Source organism: Mycteria americana, chromosome 3 (genome assembly GCF_035582795.1).
Source record: "Mycteria americana isolate JAX WOST 10 ecotype Jacksonville Zoo and Gardens chromosome 3, USCA_MyAme_1.0, whole genome shotgun sequence".
In the NCBI taxonomy this organism is placed as follows: domain Eukaryota; kingdom Metazoa; phylum Chordata; class Aves; order Ciconiiformes; family Ciconiidae; genus Mycteria; species Mycteria americana.
Window position 1 is genome coordinate 55,867,838 of NC_134367.1, and position 17,064 is coordinate 55,884,901.

Below are 17,064 nucleotides of genomic sequence, written 5' to 3' on the forward strand. Positions count from 1 at the left end.
TAATTTTATGTAATATTTTTCTTTAACCTAGGTTGCTCCTTGCTTAAATGTTTTATCAAGACTGTTGTTTAGCAGTGACCCGGATGTATTAGCAGATGCTTGCTGGGCCCTTTCTTACCTTTCAGATGGTCCCAATGATAAAATTCAAGCTGTTATTGATTCTGGAGTGTGTCGAAGATTGGTAGAGCTGCTTATGTAAGTCTTCACCAAATAAATGTCTTACAGTACTGTTAATATTAAATGACTTCAAATTGAGTTGTTTTTTCTCACCTCAAGTCTGAATTTATTTTGTGAGAAGTGATGAACATGAATTCAGTCTGAGACCTTTTAAGTTGCTTGCTAGGTTGCGTGGCTCCTGGGATTTTTCCTAAGATTGATAGCGCAAAAAAGTTTTCTCCAAAGTATTCCGTTATATTCTTTAAAATTTAATGTAGGGTTTCATTTACATGGAGGAGTAGAAAGGTGAAGACTGAAGACCAAGCTTGAATTGTAAATTAATTTCTCAGCTTATTTTTTTTAATGTCACTGTTGTATTTTGTTTTCTTGCCTTTCTAAGAGATGTAGTTGCAATACAGACAGTTCTTGGACTCATGAAGTCCAGAGGCAGGCTTGTGCCACTTTTGAACTGTTCCAGTATATTTGGTTTATGGTTCATTATTTTCCTAGAAAGGGAGACTAAATCCCTGTGTTCACATGGGGACTGCAGGGAAGGTCAGGGATAGTAGTACCCAGCACTGACAGCTCAGCACAGTTCCCTGTGAAAAGCTCATTTGTATAGCTGTCAGGAGAGGGTGAGGTTGCTTTCTCTTCTGTAGAAGCTTTAGGACAACTGAGTAGATTTCCTTCCCCCACACCTCAGACAGTTGAATATGGGAATATGGCCTTCATGTATTGGCTTCTAGGGTTATTGACTTATAAAGGGGGGCTGCTAAGTTTTAGTATACAGCTAAAAACACCCCTTTTGTTTCTGTGGCTATTGAATGATGCAGGCTCCAGTATTGTATTCGATAATATTTGAGTTGGGTGAAATGAATCTGCTGGACAGATAGATTGCTCTAAGTTGTGTTGTTCCATAGAGGTACCCTTTCCTTGAATCAGCAATTCAGTTGTGGGCTTGCAGTTGTCACATTTGGCTAAATAGTGGGAAAATGTAAGAAGTAATGCAGTGGTTTTTATAACTAAAAATTTAGCACCTGAAGTAAACCATTGTTCACTGAAAATGCAAAATTAACACTTGGTAATATCAAGCAATTTAATATTTGTCTCCAGGCATAATGATTACAAGGTGGTATCCCCTGCATTAAGAGCAGTTGGAAATATTGTTACTGGGGATGATATCCAAACACAGGTAAGACTAGTTGATTTAAGAAAAATGAATTGGCAGGACAGAATTATGTAAAAATTGTGACAAAATACATGTCCAGTACAGGTATCTGCATACGTCAGTGAAAGAGACTCTGTACAAATCTATATTGTTAATTTGACAGTTTAGGCTGCTATTTTAAACATTAAATTACTGTAAGAATGAACATTTTCTTACAGCACTGTATGTAGTGGGTTGCTTCATTCCTGTACAGTACTTTGACTGTTGCTTCCCATTCACGATGAAAGTAACTTCTTCCCCTGCCCCCCAGTGGGGGTTCAATTATTTATTATCATTCCCTTTTTTTAAGTCTTCAAATGCAGTCAAAGTTTTCACTTGTAAGCAACAGTCATACTTGATTTGTCCATGAATTTGTATGTGATAGTCTTACTGACGCAATTTGTTCTGAAGATTTATTTTTTAACTTTAGGCAATGGAATTGAGATTGCAGCAATGCAGGAAATACTAAGACAGGTCCTGCTTTAAAGGAAGTTGTATCTAAAAGGCTGACAGAACTAGCGTAAAGGGCAAATAAGGAAATAAGTTAATTACATAATTTGTTGTGAGCTCTGTGGGAGAGGATTTTGCTAAGGAATTAAATAGAAAACATCTGTCTTAAAAAACCAAATTAACAAATAACTATACAAATTGGATTTACACTTCTCAGTTATTCATATTCTAGAGGCAAGCAGCCTTATTTAGTCTTGCTGTTGTCAGTCTTCTGGTCTGAACTTAATTGAGGGCAGATTCTTTCAAATTGCTGGACTGCCTATTCACACGCTACAGCATTGAACACTTCAGTTTTGCAAGATGTTATCTATGATACTTTGTATAACATAAATTTGTTGCAAAATCTTCTTTTGAAGTCACCTGTAAAGTGCTTTTATATATATATGTATGTATATTGCACAAGCCTATATATATGTATACTGTACAACCCAATTTTCAATTCTCAAATTATTTTAGGTGATTCTAAACTGCTCTGCATTACCCTGTCTCTTGCACTTGCTTAGTAGTCCCAAGGAATCTATTCGAAAAGAAGCGTGCTGGACTGTTTCTAATATTACTGCAGGAAACAGAGCTCAGATTCAGGTAAAGCCTGTATATTTGTTTCCTTCACAAGAAGAAATAAGTAGATACTACATTGACTCTGCATTATTTGTTTTAGTCCTAACTGTCTATAATTTTACCTAACTTAAATGTTTTCTTCTAAATTTTGAAAGATTATTATAAATAACTTCATAAAATAATACTTTAAAAATAGCTGTCATGATTTGTACTACAGAAACTGATTCATTTCTCTCAAAGGAATTTAGTTGATGCTTATGAAAGAAATGAAAGGATACTTAAAATATTCTCTTAGATCTCATATCAACAGTTATTTTTCCCTGTAGGAGCATAATCTACCGGTATATTCTCTTTAATTTTGTTATGCATTGTAATAGACATGTTAAAGTAATAAGCCATTTTTCTTTTAAAAAAGTTGAAACAAAACATCTTGCACAAACTAGTCTAGAGAAAAGTGGACAATTTACCAGTTCTACCTATTTGGAAATGTTGAACGTTTTGCTTGGATAAAAAACCTGCATGATGTCATCAATACTGAGTTGTATTCTTGTGGAAACTACTAAATCCCGACTATTGCTCCAGGTGTCTGGAGTTACCTGAAAAAAGGTGCTGTTTGACAAAAATGAGAATTCTGAATCAGAATACATGTTTCAATATGATTTTTTTTCCCCCCTCTACTTCAATCAGGGATGAAAATATTACCTCTTAATGTCATTTAAAATACATAATATAGTCTTTCTGTGGAGACCACAAACTTGGACAAAGGGAAGTTTTGTTCTGAGGCTTGATCTCCAGTTCAAAACCTCGGGTTTAGCGCTTATGTCATATGATTTTTTTTAAATGGGCCTGTCCAGTAAGCAGTATTCTGTCCACCAGAGACAGGGAAGTCAACAAAGAAGATACTCTGATGGCTGCTGTAGTGCAATGTTGGAATAATTCTGAATTTCAGTTTAGCATTTCTAGTTAGTGTGGTGCCTTCTAACAAAACATGGTTTGCTTCGATATCAGCAGGCATCACTGACCCTTGTAGTGAAGGGTATTAATGTTCTTTCTCTGTGCATACTAAATCTTTATTAATTATTATAAAATATTATAATTTCATCTCTTAGGCTGTTATAGATGCAAATATTTTCCCAATATTGATCGAAATTCTTCAGAAAGCTGAATTTCGCACCAGAAAAGAAGCAGCATGGGCCATAACTAATGCAACATCAGGAGGAACCCCTGAACAGATTAGGTAAGTTTGTGTGTGTTACTATTTTCTCTGCCTAAGTATCTTTTCTAAGGCATTTTTACTTCTGCAGTTGAATCCTGACAAACATAGCAGCAAAATCCTAAACACAACCGTAACTCCTTGTAACTCTGTTGACACAGGGACTAAACATATAAAAGCTCAGAAAAATGAGTGAAATGTATGCAGTAGACTTAATAACAAATTGACCAATACTGCTTTGTTTCAGTGATGTTACAGCTAAAGCTTTCACAAGGTTATCTTCCAGAGTTGATACTATATTGTCAAACACAATTGGAACAGTTAACAAACAGTTTCAGTGTTTGAAAATTGAAAAATTTGGGATAGTTGTTTAGAAAACATGCGCAATGGGATTGTCAGGAATTTTCATGGTTTCTTCCTGTATTTTAAACTCACTATCAGTATTATTTTAAAGCAGATATCTAAACTCCTTTTTCAGAATTGAGTTTGATTAAAATTTTACTGTCAGCAGCTATTTATGTGCTGCAAAGATTGGACTTCTTGAATGACTCGAATAAAATATTCTCTGGTTTCTCTGAATACCATCAGCATAGCGTTCAGTTTGAATCAGTAGTTGATAAATGGATTTTAAAATGACTGTATTATTTGGAAGCCAGAACTGAAAGTGATGTGATAACTCTTCGACCACATTTGGGAGATCTGTTGCAATAAGTGCATGCTGATTTACTTAAAATGTAAACAGTCCTGGTTTTCTTATAACCACTAAGTGTTATCAGAGGTAAGAAAAGTTTGTTGAAGGTTGTTTTGCTATTATTTTGATTGCTTGCATAATGTAACATCTTAAAATTTAGCGTATTTTAATTCAGGATCTTCAAATAGTAAATGTGCATGTAATACCATAAAAGTAGCTTCTCATCACAAAATACAGATATGTTGTTATGTCATGAAATTTTAGCCCTTTTAACATCAAGGTACTACTGTCTAACTGCAGGATAATTTAAAACTACTAAATAAACTGTATTTAAGCAACCTTTTGTTGCTCGCAAACATTCCTTTTACTTGCACACTAGAAACAAGGACACAGGTTCTGACTTCCAAAATTCCTACACAATTTTGTGCAAAATTGGAAAAAGGAATAGGATACTCAGAATCCCATTATCTTTTTTGTATTTACAATTATGTCCTTCCTTTTACAGTAGGTAATGCTAATATCTTAATGGGCTGCTGGCGTGGACTACGTTAGTATAGAGCAGTGTCCAATGTTCTTATCTGTCTCTAATGTGTTTACTCGATGTTTTTGCCACTACAAAATTTCAAATGCCTGAGAAGAGAACTTACTGCTAAAACTAGCTTTTCTATTCAGTTAAACCCATCTGAAGATCATAAGCGAAAAGGAGTTGAAAAGATTACAGATTCTGAACTCCAGTTAGGAATATGCACATTAAATTTTCTCATTGAGATAAATTAGAATATTTATTCTGTTTCAGACTAAGATTATCTTTGTGGTTTAGAAATCTTTTGTTAGCCACTTCTTTTAGCAAAATTAAGGACCAATAGTGATAGACAGGCATATATCGGAATAAATGTGCTGGATTATCAGTCCTTCTTTTTCCCCCCATCCCCCTCTGTTTTTCTGCTGTTATAAAGGTATTTGGTAGCACTAGGTTGTACCAAGCCTCTTTGTGACCTCCTGACTGTGATGGATTCAAAAATAGTACAGGTGGCTTTAAATGGACTTGAAAATATTCTGCGTCTTGGAGAACAAGAGTCTAAGCAAAATGGAATGGGCATTAATCCTTATTGTGCCCTTATAGAGGAAGCATACGGTAAGAAATTACTTCTTGTAAAACTACATACCTGAACTTCCTTATTTCAGGCTGTAAAAACAAAACCATTGTGAACCATTTGTAGGTAAGTTTAATATTAGAATTTTTACTTCAAGCATAAGTGAACATGAATGCATCATAAATTAAGTAATGTAACATGATGGGAAAAGCAGTTAAATGCAGAAAACCTGTGGATGTTTGTAGTCAGTTTAAGAAATGTGCCTCTAGAGAAACACTCTCAGAAGTATTTAATACACAGGTGTCCTAGTCTTTTGGAGCCATGGTTTGGATAAGTTTATCAGCCAATCCTAAATATAGTTTCATTACTTTAATAATAGTCCTGTCTAGTACAGTTTCATTACCAACAGGGATGCGGGATCAGAGTTTGTTTTACTTATTCCCAAAGTCGGATCACTTTTTAGCATAGTAAATATCAGTAATAGCAAAATCAACTTCAGATCATAAAATAAAATAAGTTTGTAACTTAATTTGCGAAAGTATTTTGTTCTGTTTCTTCTTTTAAGAGTTGTTGAATTAAACCACATTTTAAAGGCAGAGTTTCAAAACTAAAATAACATTTGTGGAATTTCATGACTAGATGCTTTTGATTTAACAAAATTAATGTTAAACCTGGCTTATAATGAATCTGGCATTATTTATGGAGGGTTATCTTTTTGTAGCTCTGACAAAACAAAATTGGCAGACATTTGTGTTTCAGAAACTGCTAATAACAATTATAGTTGACCACATTATGTCTGATTAGATGGTACTAACTTTTCTGTAAAGCAGCCTTTAAATCTGAATTCCCTGTTACAGAGTTTAATTTCTAAAATCAAGTGCATACTTGAGAGAACTTACTTTGCAATCTAACGTGTAAGAGGAATAAGTACTGAATACATTAATGGAATTTATTCTGTTCCAGATTTTGAGTCCGTTTATAATTTCAACTATTGAATGTCTGGTTCTTTTTTTTTTTTTTTTTTTCTTTAGCAGTTAAGTGTAGGCCGCTGAAGCTGTAGAGTAAGTTCAAGTAGGGGAAACAGCTAATTACGTCACCCTCATTGCTGTGGACTCTGTAGTCACCAGAAGGGTTTATATGAGTTCTTCCTAATCCAACTTAAGTGAAAACGGAATTATCTGAAATAGCTAAAAAGGAGTTTTGAATCAACCTAGCTGACCGCCAAGCACTTAATTCTGCCAGCAGAGCAGAGGTTATGTCCTCTAGCTTGCAAATGATAAGCCTTTGGAAAGACAGTATCTTCAAATCTTAAAATTAAATTTGAAGAAAGATACCAGACTGTGCCCAGTGATGACTCCATAATAGGGGATAGAATTTAGAGTTGGGGAAGACTGAAAGAGTGAAAGAAAAGAAATGGGGATATTAGAAATTGCTATAGCAAACAGTTTTATGCTGTCCTAATTCTATACAGATGCAATTTCTTTGTAGGCATGGCATATTTCTTTGTAGATAACTACAGTCTCCTCCTCCTCCTTAGTTTAATTGATATTCTTTTAGCATAGTTTTAAAATCAGTTTGGACAGCAGAAAATGCTGCGGAAAACGAAGACTAGAAATACACAACTTAGGAAATTAAGAGTCAATGATATTGAATGAATGGAGATGATTTGGGATTGCATTTTTTCATCTAAGAAGTACCACTATACTATAAGCTGTTTCCCTTTGAATTCATCATTCATTTAAGCAACTAGATTTTGAAAATGTTTTGTTTTGAATTTAGGACTTGATAAAATTGAATTTCTTCAGAGGCATGAAAACCAAGAGATCTACCAAAAGGCTTTTGAACTCATAGAACATTACTTTGGTGTTGAAGAAGAGGACTCCAGTATTGCACCTCAGGTGGATGAAAGTCAGCAGCAGTTTGTGTTTCAACAGCAGGAGGCTCCAATGGAGGGGTTTCAGCTCTAAGCTATTGAAGTGAAGACAAGCATAAAATGTAAACACTTGTAGGGTTTTGGTTTTTTTTTTTTTTTTCCCCCAGAGGTCTTTTCTTTATGGCCAAAGTTAGAGGAAAATTTGAATATGTTTTGCAGAAATAGATGAAGCAGCTCATGCACTTTTATATATTGTGTTAGATACAATTGTTCTTTGTTTTGTATTTGTGTTTTTCATTATCTCTTATGTACAGAAAACAACTGTGAGTAATCATGTCTAAAGTTAAAGCATTAAATGTGATTTAACAAGAACTGTTAAGCTAAGACTTGGTAGGATTTTAGGTAGTGGTTCTGAATTTTTCATGTAGTCTCAAACTGCATATCAGCAATACAGTTACTGACAGTTGCATTTTTGGCAGTAGGCTTGACTTGCCCGGTCTCTATCAAATCTACCTCTTGTATTGAAGCAAAAACATTGCTTCAGAACTAAAGCATGAAATAAAGATGAGCTTGTAAGAAGCTGAATTGGAATGTGAAAAATATTTATTTAAATTGTGAAACTTTTATGCATTACTTGCTTTACAACACACTGTTGGAATTTATTTATAAAATGTATTTTAAAACATAATAGATATAAATATATAATGCTAATTACCTAATATAATATCAAATATATGAAAAAGCTTTTTCTGAATTATGTGGGAAGAGGACTATTTCAGAGGTTTTCAAATTGGAATCAGCAGAGAGCTTGCTGGTCATTTGCTGTTGGCTGTGTAATTAAAGCTGCTAAATGGCATTAAAAGTCAGCCACAAGTACAGTACTTTGCAGTGGAAGCAGTTGCTGTAGTTACCACAAGAATGCTGCGATTATGAATGACAGAGATGGTGATTTGCACAAATCACCCAGCAGATGGTTTACAGCTGTTTCCTGTCAAAATGTGGTAACACCACTTTAGTTTGAGAAACATTGCGATGTTTGCCTTTCTAGTGCAGTAGCTTCTTAAAAGTTTAGAGAGTAGGCATTATTTTTTTGACCAAATATGCTACCGCCATGTGAATTGTTCTTTAAGTTAACTAACTTGGTTTTCTTTTGGTAAGACAATGGAAATACTGCAGTGAAGAATGAATAGTGAATCACTCCTTTCCAGTTGAAGGAAAAGTTTGTTGTACTGTAAATAGCATTAAGTATGTGGACACCAAAACTAACTAGAAGTTATTGTCATCTAAATATTTAGGTTCTACAATATACAGTGTTTGCTGTTAAACACTAAAAGAAATAGAATTCTAACATTTACATTAACAATTTTGAATACAGAAAAATGTATGCTCTGCTTTTATTTGCATATAAGTAGTGTTTCTGGTGTATTAGTAGTATATCTCATTTGGAGAAATTAATACTTTGGGTTAACTCTGAAGTATGATTATTTTTTATTACCTGTAATTAATGTATTAACATCAAACTCCTGGGTTAAGTGAAATCCTTGACATACGAGAGCATTTCATGCTTCATAAAAAGCTGCAATTTAAACTTCAGATTACTTACCCCATGGCACTGTGCTTGTCACTAAACAATATTTTAATGCACTGAAAAATACAGGTTAAAGGTGGTATCATTTACAGTACCATTTTATATTTAGAATTTTTTTTACGTGCAAGTTAAGATTCTAAGATGTTTCACTTTGATGTTACAGCAATATATACTATATTGTAATTGAACGCGGGACTTAAAGTGGATTTTCTAAGATTAATGGTCAGTTTTGACTAAGATGTAACTGGGAGGGAAGAAACCTCTTTTTGAAGTCTTTTTAGTGGAAGATAGAAGTGTATATAGGAGTGCTGTTACTTTATGAACTCTGAATATTGAGATATTTTAGCAAATGACACTTTAAACCTAGATTTGTACAGCATACAACCGTTTTGAATAGTGTGATAATCTTGAGTACAGCTGCCAAATTTTCATAATGTTAGATGATTGTATTTGTGCCCTTTTTACTCTCATAGTTTTAGGTTTTCATATACTGACCTTCCTTCTCCGCCCCCCCCCCCCCCCCCCCCCCCCCCCCCCCCAGCCATCTGTTCAAAGTACAGGGTAACAATCATGGAAATCTACCAGGATTACTAGTAAATGCTGAATTTCAGTGTTCTTCTAGTGTAAGAAAATTATTCAGGTAACAGGGTATTCCATTGTTTCTAACAACCTTGCTTTGATAACATAACCAGCTGTGCCTGCTTTTTATTTGGAGAACCCTGTAAAAACTGCATTTATAAGCCTCTCTAAACCAAACCTGAACTATAAAAATCTTGATTAAAAGACTTGAAAATGAAGAAAAGAGGGGACATTTAAAGTATTATATTTGTTTTGAAAAGAATGTCTTCAGTTTTGCGGATATATTGTTCTATATGTGTGAACAGTTAGTGACTGCACTTTACGCATTTAGATAAACTATATTTCATGCCTCTAATACATTTATATGTAATGGTTTAAAAGGGAACTAAAATTGATGGACTTTTGGCTAATGAAAATCATTATTTAAACTCAACATTTGGTTTACCCTAAAATTGTTAAAAAATAATAATGACAATTCTTCTGTAAAGGATAAATGTACAGGATGGCCTCTCCTATTTTATCACTGGGTTTACATCACACTTTGTTAAAAGCACATAAATGAACAATATAAAACCAGAGGTGATGACTTAAGGTCAGCTCTGGTGTAGTCATTTGCAGGTAGGGGCGTGAATATGATGATGTTGCCTAAACAGATGCAACCAGTGTGGAGGGAAAAAAAAAACAACTGAGAGAAGAAAATCTCTTTAAGTTTGGTATTTTGTATGGAATCTGAAGTACCCCATCAGTTACAAAGTCTGTTTAAAAATACAGGGGTTTGGTTTTTGTGGTTTTGGTTTTAATTAAAAGGGTACCATTTGTTCTGCTTAAATGTGAATACTGACTAGCTAATCTATGCAACTATGCAAAGCATAAGATTTTTTTTTTTTTTAGTTCCCTACTCTTGATACACTGAATCATATCTAATTTTTTCATCATTGCACTTTTGTCTGAGGACTGGTTCATACAGCTTTTTAATTTTCTAGTATTTGCTTTAAACACTGTTGCTAGCAGCAATCAGAAAATAGTAATAATGTTGGCACAGAAATAAGTTAGCTGTAGAACAAGTTTGCAACTGGAAAATATTTATTGTCGGGTCTGTCTTTAAAAAAAAAAGAAAAAAAAAAAAAAAAAAAGAAAAGATGCACTATTGTCTTTCCTCCACGGTTAGTTCTCAGTTGGTTTAAATTTATTAAATTGTACAACTGAGGATTTTTGTAATAGGTCTGCCAATTGATATGCCAAGTTTAACTGTGACCTCAAGAGTTCACTGAAATCTGGAATGAGAAATTTCAGTTATTTATGGCACAATATCTTCATATAATGTGTGGAAACTAAAATACCTATACTAACTTCAGATAGTAATAGTGCATCTTTAAATCCAGGCCAAAGGCCCATTACTGTAATAGAACACATATGAGTAGTATGCAATATTATGGAATGTTAAATCTCCAAATACCATACAGAAACCAATAAAACCTATTTTACAGATGTTTATTGTATTTATTTAGTGTTTCAATAAGTGTGGCTTCTTAAACTAGAAAACACAAATGCTGTTTTGAATACAGCATTGAGGCAAATGAATTCAAACTGGCTGATTTGTGCACTGTAAAACTAGGCACTGTCACCAGACAGAAAACTTTTTGGTTTTAAACATGTTTTGTAAATATCTAACCAAAGCTATACTTGTACGATAACCACAGTTCTGTCTGCCTGCAGAACTGACCACTTCTTTGGGAATTCCCATGAAGTTTATAAGGCCTTGAGAAATTGTGGAATTATCAGCCTATTTCCCCTCCCCTCACTTCTCCAAACCTTCTCTTCTTAGTGTATAAGACTTGTAATATTCTGGCTGATGACAGTTTGTTCTTAATTTGGAATTGCAAAAGTGAATTTCGTAAGTCTCCTTGTTTCTGCAGTTTTCACACCTTTGCTACTGCTTGGTCTTTGCTGCATTTAACCTTTCACTGAAAAATACAGCTAGCTTTTCTGTAAGGAACTCCTCCCTGTGTAACAGCTCAAGATAAGCCTGAAAGAAAGTTTTTAAGATGGCTAGTGGAAACTTGGCTCCCTCTGTACCTGACATCCTTAGGAAATTAATTCCATTGAAATTAATTACTGCTTTTAATCATGTGCAAAACATTATAATTTTAATAATTTGAAACAAGTACATTGAATATCCCTAATGAAAGAGACCCTGCATTTCTTTCTGTGATCCTCTAACTACCCTTGTTGGCTCCAGCGTGTGTGCAATGCTACAGTTTTCCATTTATTGGTGACATTCACTAACCGCTCAGCAACAGCTAATTTTGCTCCTAGAAGGACATTTGGCATTTCATATTGAGTTACTTTGTCTTTGACTCCGCTGCTAGCGCGGCCTCTTTCCGCCACTTGGCCTTCTTTGCCAGGTTCCAGCTTGTTAAGGACTCGTGACGTGCAGCAGCCTGCAGAAGGAGAACACTGCTTAAGAGTAGTGTCGTAGGAGTAGCGACGCGCCGCGGGGACAGCTACCCCGGCGCAGCAACAGCCAGCAGCGACTTACGTGTCAGGGGTGACGGGAACACAGGTTAGCTAAAACTAGGGCAGGTGTCAGCTGCTGCTGTTTGTTCAGGTTTGTCTGCTTTTGACAGAATTCCATCAGTTCCAAGTACGCTATGCGATAACGAGCTAGTGCTCTACTCACCTTTTTAGCTGAGGCAATCACTGCAAAACAGGCAACAATCGAGAGTCCGATCATGATGTAACAAGCTTTAACTCGAGCTTTGTTTCTTGCCCTGTCTAGCATCTCTGGCCTGCAATTAAAGTTACGGAATTGAATCATTACAAAACTGTGAGGTATCTCTTCTTCAAAGCATTGCAGACATAACATCACCATTGAAAAATAAAAGTAGAGTAACTTCTAAAACAAGCATCTTCAGCTTGCTATGAGTGGTTATGTACCACCCAAGAGCTTTGCATTTTCTGACCCTAATCCCTTGCCAGTGGAAAAGCAACATTTAATGGATTTAAGCTGATTTTTTAAAGATGGGGGGGGGGGGAAATTGCACATGCAATAAATATTTGCATTTAAATACCTGGGGTCAATACACCAGAAATCACACCTTAAGCTCTTTTTAAACATAGTAAAAATTAAGGGGTTTTATCTGTTTGAAACAGATGGAGAAGCGTATGTGGTGTCAACCAGATGTGGTGAAAGCAACTTCCTTTTATTCAAAATTAACTTTAGAAATAAATTGCTGTCATACCTAACCTGTTTAGATGGCATCCTGCATACTGTAGGCTAGGGACTTTACGTACTTGGGTAGGTGATTAAAACAGTTTGTACTGCTACAAGTTAAGAGTTTTTAGTTCTTGCGAAAAGCAGCAGCTTTATTTAAAGTGGGCGGCTGATGTCAGCCTTCTCGCTATTACAGGAACACACACCTAAACAAGAACAATCGACATGATTGTTTTTGCTGGTCATCAAAGGCAAAAGTAATGAAAACTTCTCCCCTGCGTTTGGCAGTAGCTGCTGCGAGAGAGGCACTGTACGGCCCAGCAAGCTGCGCTGGTACAGCTCCCATTTCCACCCTCCGCCGCTGCGGGCAGGCTGCGTACCCCTGAGAACCAGCGGTACAGGAAATCTCCCTATCGCTAAAATGGTCTCCAAACTTTCAGCTGAGCCTTCTTCTGAGTCAGACATTACACTTGGGAGTACAGATTTTAAGATGTTCGTTATAATGCTGGCTGTGCGCTATTCTCCTTTCATAAGTCACATGAGAATGCTTTACATATATAAAGATATATATTCATAAGATATAGAATATAAATATACACAAAATAGTTATCATTTCATGCGTATATATACATTAAAGGATAGTTACACAACGAATTGATTTCATGTTGTGAGTAAAGATCTTTTAATGATCTCTTTCCCCCAAAACACCTTTAGCTTTACTTTAAAGAGGATGAGTGGTGGGATGGGGCAGAGCTGGAGTTTTTATAGCGGAGGTTCTGCCCATGGCAGTGTGTGCCAAGGCTGAGGGGCCAGTGCTTCTCTCGAAGGCTTTAATGCAAGAGAAGAGGGCAAGTCTGACGAGCGGCTATGCCATACTACCCCCCTCCTGGCCAACACACACACACACGCTCATGCTGTACATGCCACCTTTCTTGCGGATGACTGACAATGCCTGCAGTTCTAAGTAACTGCTTTTGTTTTGTACAATGGTAAACACACATCATCTTTAAAACAAACCACACATCAGACTAGCACGTAAAATCATTAATCCACTAATCCATTTGTAGCAACAAAAACAAAACCATAAATGTTATTAGTCTGGCTTATTAGCCTAATTATATTTCACAATGCACTAATTGAAACGCTTCTGAAGCAGATTTTCACTTTCTGCCTGCTTTCTGCCTCTGCTTTAAGGAAAACAGACCTTATTATGTTCTTCCCTAATTGCACATTAGGGCCTCTGCTCCTCAATCCTTTATCAAGACTCTGGTTAAACCTCTGCTGAAGTCAGTAACAGCTGTTTAAAAAAAAAATCAAACCACAACAACCCAACAACCTTGAATAAGGACTGCAGATGTGACCCTTAGTACAAACTATCTTCAGCAGCTAGACTGTGTTCACAGGTAACAATACCTTGCAATTCTTTCATTTTTTTTAACAGTTAGAGCAGTGACACAATTCAGCTTCAATGTCTCACAATTAACTTCTTTTAGTATATTACTATTTATGATCTTACCGTTCTAAAAAGTCTTTGCTCACCCAGAAAGCACAAAGTGGTGGCACGCACTTGGCAGGCAACTACCGCACAGAACTTGTGTGCGCTTACGTGTATGCACTGGCAAACGTGTATGTCTTTATAAACACCTCCCGACGGCTTGAATAGCTTTTAGAGCTTCTGAGACCTGTCTGAGCCTTTCTGTAGGCGAAGATGGTGGGACTAACACAGCGCAAGAGAGGTGGGACAATGGAAAGCCACTGTTCAGCTCAGGAAACATCACTGAAACTGTCAGGAACCAAGAGGAACAGGCAGAGGATGTACCTGTTGCTTGACACAGCTCTGCGCACTGCTTACGCGCAACGTACCACCCAAGACAGGGATGTACTGTGATGATAAAAAGTAGTGTCCTGGAGAGAGATGTCTAACACACTATCGAACATCCTGAGAAAAAGGCAGCAGCTGGCATTAGAGGGGTTTCACGTGTCCAGTGACTGACTCCCCCAGGGGATGCTAACCTTCAGCGAGTTGGAGAACCACAGAATCAGCGTGGTTTGGGTGGGAAGGGACCTTCAAAGATCCTCTAGTCCAGTGGGTCAGCAAGAATGGGAGGCTAAGGCTATGTCAAGTACTCGCTTTTCCTTGGTGGGGGATGTTTCTCTCATAAGCTCCTTCTCTATTTTTCCTTAAATTCGATAATAAATCATCATTTGTTGGATGTAATCATTCAGTGACAGACAGCTCCCTTCGAACTGTTCATGGGAGCTATAAACAGAAAATATTGTTTACCAATAACATCTTTCCCTGATTGCACATTAGGAATAAGCAAAATAAACAAGCCAGTACATAAATGTAACCAAGGCTATCTACTCAGATGGATCCAGTTCTTAATCCCAGGCTCTGGGGACCCCAGTAAGGAACATTTTTTCATCTTAACCTCTAACCAGGACAGGAAATTCTTTTGCCCTCTCATTTGTGTTTCCAAGTTTTCACTGTTGAAAAACTAACTGGTTCAAACTCTGTGGAAAAGCTTTAGATCAGGATCACGCCGCTGCTTTCCCTTCGGCTCCATGCTCCCCTTGGACAAGAGCAGCACACTTACGGGATCCTCGGAGGAATCTCTTCTTCTGCCTTGAAACGTCCAGTCCAGAGGAGGATTTTTTTGTCAAACTTCGAAGGTTTGTAACTTGCCACGACCTTGTGAGCCTGCTCAGCTTCAAGATTAGGAAGAAAACACTTCGTCAAACCGTGCACTAAGAGTCAATGATGGGTGGCAGTAAGGGTGGAAGGGGAAAACCCCCGCCCGTCCTGCTCGTTGAAAGGGCAACTCGGGATTAACCTTCCCCATCTCCGCCACGCAGAGTTATCTCCACGCCGTCTCTTGAGCCCCCCGCCTGCAACGAGAGTCCCTGCGGGTCTGGGTCGACCTCCCCGCAGCCAGCCGGGCGGGCACCCCCGCCAGCAGGCGCACGCCTGGCGCCCCCCGAGCTGCCCCGCCACCCGCGGGCCGCGCTGCGGGCCCGGCCGCCGGGGAGCCCCAGCCCCGCTCCGCCGCGGCCCCGAGCCGCCCGCCCGCCGCCGCGCCTCCCCGTCAGCCCCAGGCGCTGCGGCCGCCGCGGAGCCAGCCCCGCCGCCCCAGCCCCTTACCGCGGGTGGGGCCCGGGCTCCGGGCGGGCTCCCCGCCGGCGGCGGCTCCCCGCGGCGCGGGCTGGCGGAGCGGCGCGGCGGGCAGGAGCCGCCGCGGGCGGAGGCGCGCCGGCAGCATGGCGAGGAGCGGCGGGGCACTCTGCCTCGGCGGGAGCGGGAGCGGTCCCGGTCCCGGTTCCGGCCCCGGCCCCGGCACCGCCCGCCCCCGCCCCGTCCCGCCGACCCCCTCCAGCCGCGCCCGGAGGCGAGGCGGGGCGGGGCGGGGCGGCCGCCGGCAAGGGGACCGGTCCCCCTGGGGAGCCGTCCTGCCCACCCGAGGCACCGGTGTGCGGCACCTCTGCCCTCGAAGCTTCAACGTTGAAGGCAAAACTCAGTAAAAGAAACACGCGAGGTGGTTCGGCTCCACGGCTCGGCGCAGGGTGGACTCAAGGCTGTAACGCAGACCCGCGCACATCCGCGCTCTGTCATTTTACCGCTTCCAGGAGCTTCAAACGTACCGATTCTCATCACATGCTTTTCTGTTTATTTCAGATGAGAACACTTTTTTTTCCTTTCACATCCTGAACAGAGTAAACCTTTATTTATGTGCCCCTGTACTCGGCACTGGTGAGGCCGCACCTCGAATACTGTGCTCAGTTTTGGGCCCCCCACTACAAGAGGGACATTGAGGTGCTGGAGCGAGTCCAGAGAAGGGCAACGAAGCTGGTGAAGGGTCTGGAGCAGAAGTCTGATGAGGAGCGGCTGAGGGAGCTGGGATTGTTTAGCCTGGAGAAAAGGAGGCTGAGGGGAGACCTTATCGCTCTCTACAACTACCTGAAAGGAGGTTGTAGAGAGGTGGGGGTCGGTCTCTTCTCCTATGTAACAAGGGATAGGACAAGAGGAAATGGCCTCAAGTTGCACCAGGAGAGGTTTAGACTGGATATTAGGAAAAATTTCTTTACTGAAAGGGTGGTCAATCATTGGAACTGGCTGCCCAGAGAGGTGGTGGAGTCACCATCCCTGGAGGAGTTCAAAAAACATGTAGATGTGGCACTTCGGGACATGGTTTAGTAGGCATGGAGGTGTTGGGTTGACGGTTGGACTAGATGATCCTAGAGGTCTTTTCCAACCTTAATGATTCTATGATTCTATTAAAAAATAAAAAAATAAGAAATTAAGTACAAACACATCCTTGAAAAAATTGATTCAGAAAAGTCAGCACAGAGTACGTATTTAGTAAGCAACCGCCTGTGCCAGCAT

The 17,064-nt window shown here is 38.9% G+C and overlaps 2 protein-coding genes across 5 annotated transcripts in view; one reads left to right on the forward strand and one right to left on the reverse strand.

Moving 5' to 3' along the window:
• Positions 1-10,968, forward strand: part of KPNA5 (karyopherin subunit alpha 5) — a 21,811-nt gene extending 10,843 nt beyond the window's left edge. For all 4 annotated transcript variants that reach the window (XM_075498613.1, XM_075498616.1, XM_075498615.1 and 1 more), the window contains 6 exons: positions 32-195; positions 1,270-1,348; positions 2,330-2,455; positions 3,541-3,668; positions 5,292-5,470; positions 7,209-10,968. In XM_075498613.1, coding sequence (XP_075354728.1) covers positions 32-195; positions 1,270-1,348; positions 2,330-2,455; positions 3,541-3,668; positions 5,292-5,470; positions 7,209-7,396 — 864 coding nt within the window. In that variant the 3' untranslated portion in view covers positions 7,397-10,968. The remainder of the gene's footprint in view (positions 1-31; positions 196-1,269; positions 1,349-2,329; positions 2,456-3,540; positions 3,669-5,291; positions 5,471-7,208) is intronic.
• Positions 10,969-11,085: 117 nt separating this feature from the next.
• On the reverse strand, positions 11,086-16,000 carry FAM162B (family with sequence similarity 162 member B). Its single transcript, XM_075498617.1, has 4 exons — positions 15,826-16,000; positions 15,281-15,392; positions 12,150-12,258; positions 11,086-11,910 (listed from the first exon to the last, which is right to left on the reverse strand). The coding sequence occupies exons 1-4, from the start codon at positions 15,941-15,943 to the stop codon at positions 11,812-11,814; spliced, it is 438 nt and encodes a 145-aa protein (XP_075354732.1). The 5' UTR covers positions 15,944-16,000; the 3' UTR covers positions 11,086-11,811.
• Between the last annotated feature and the right edge of the window lie 1,064 nt (positions 16,001-17,064).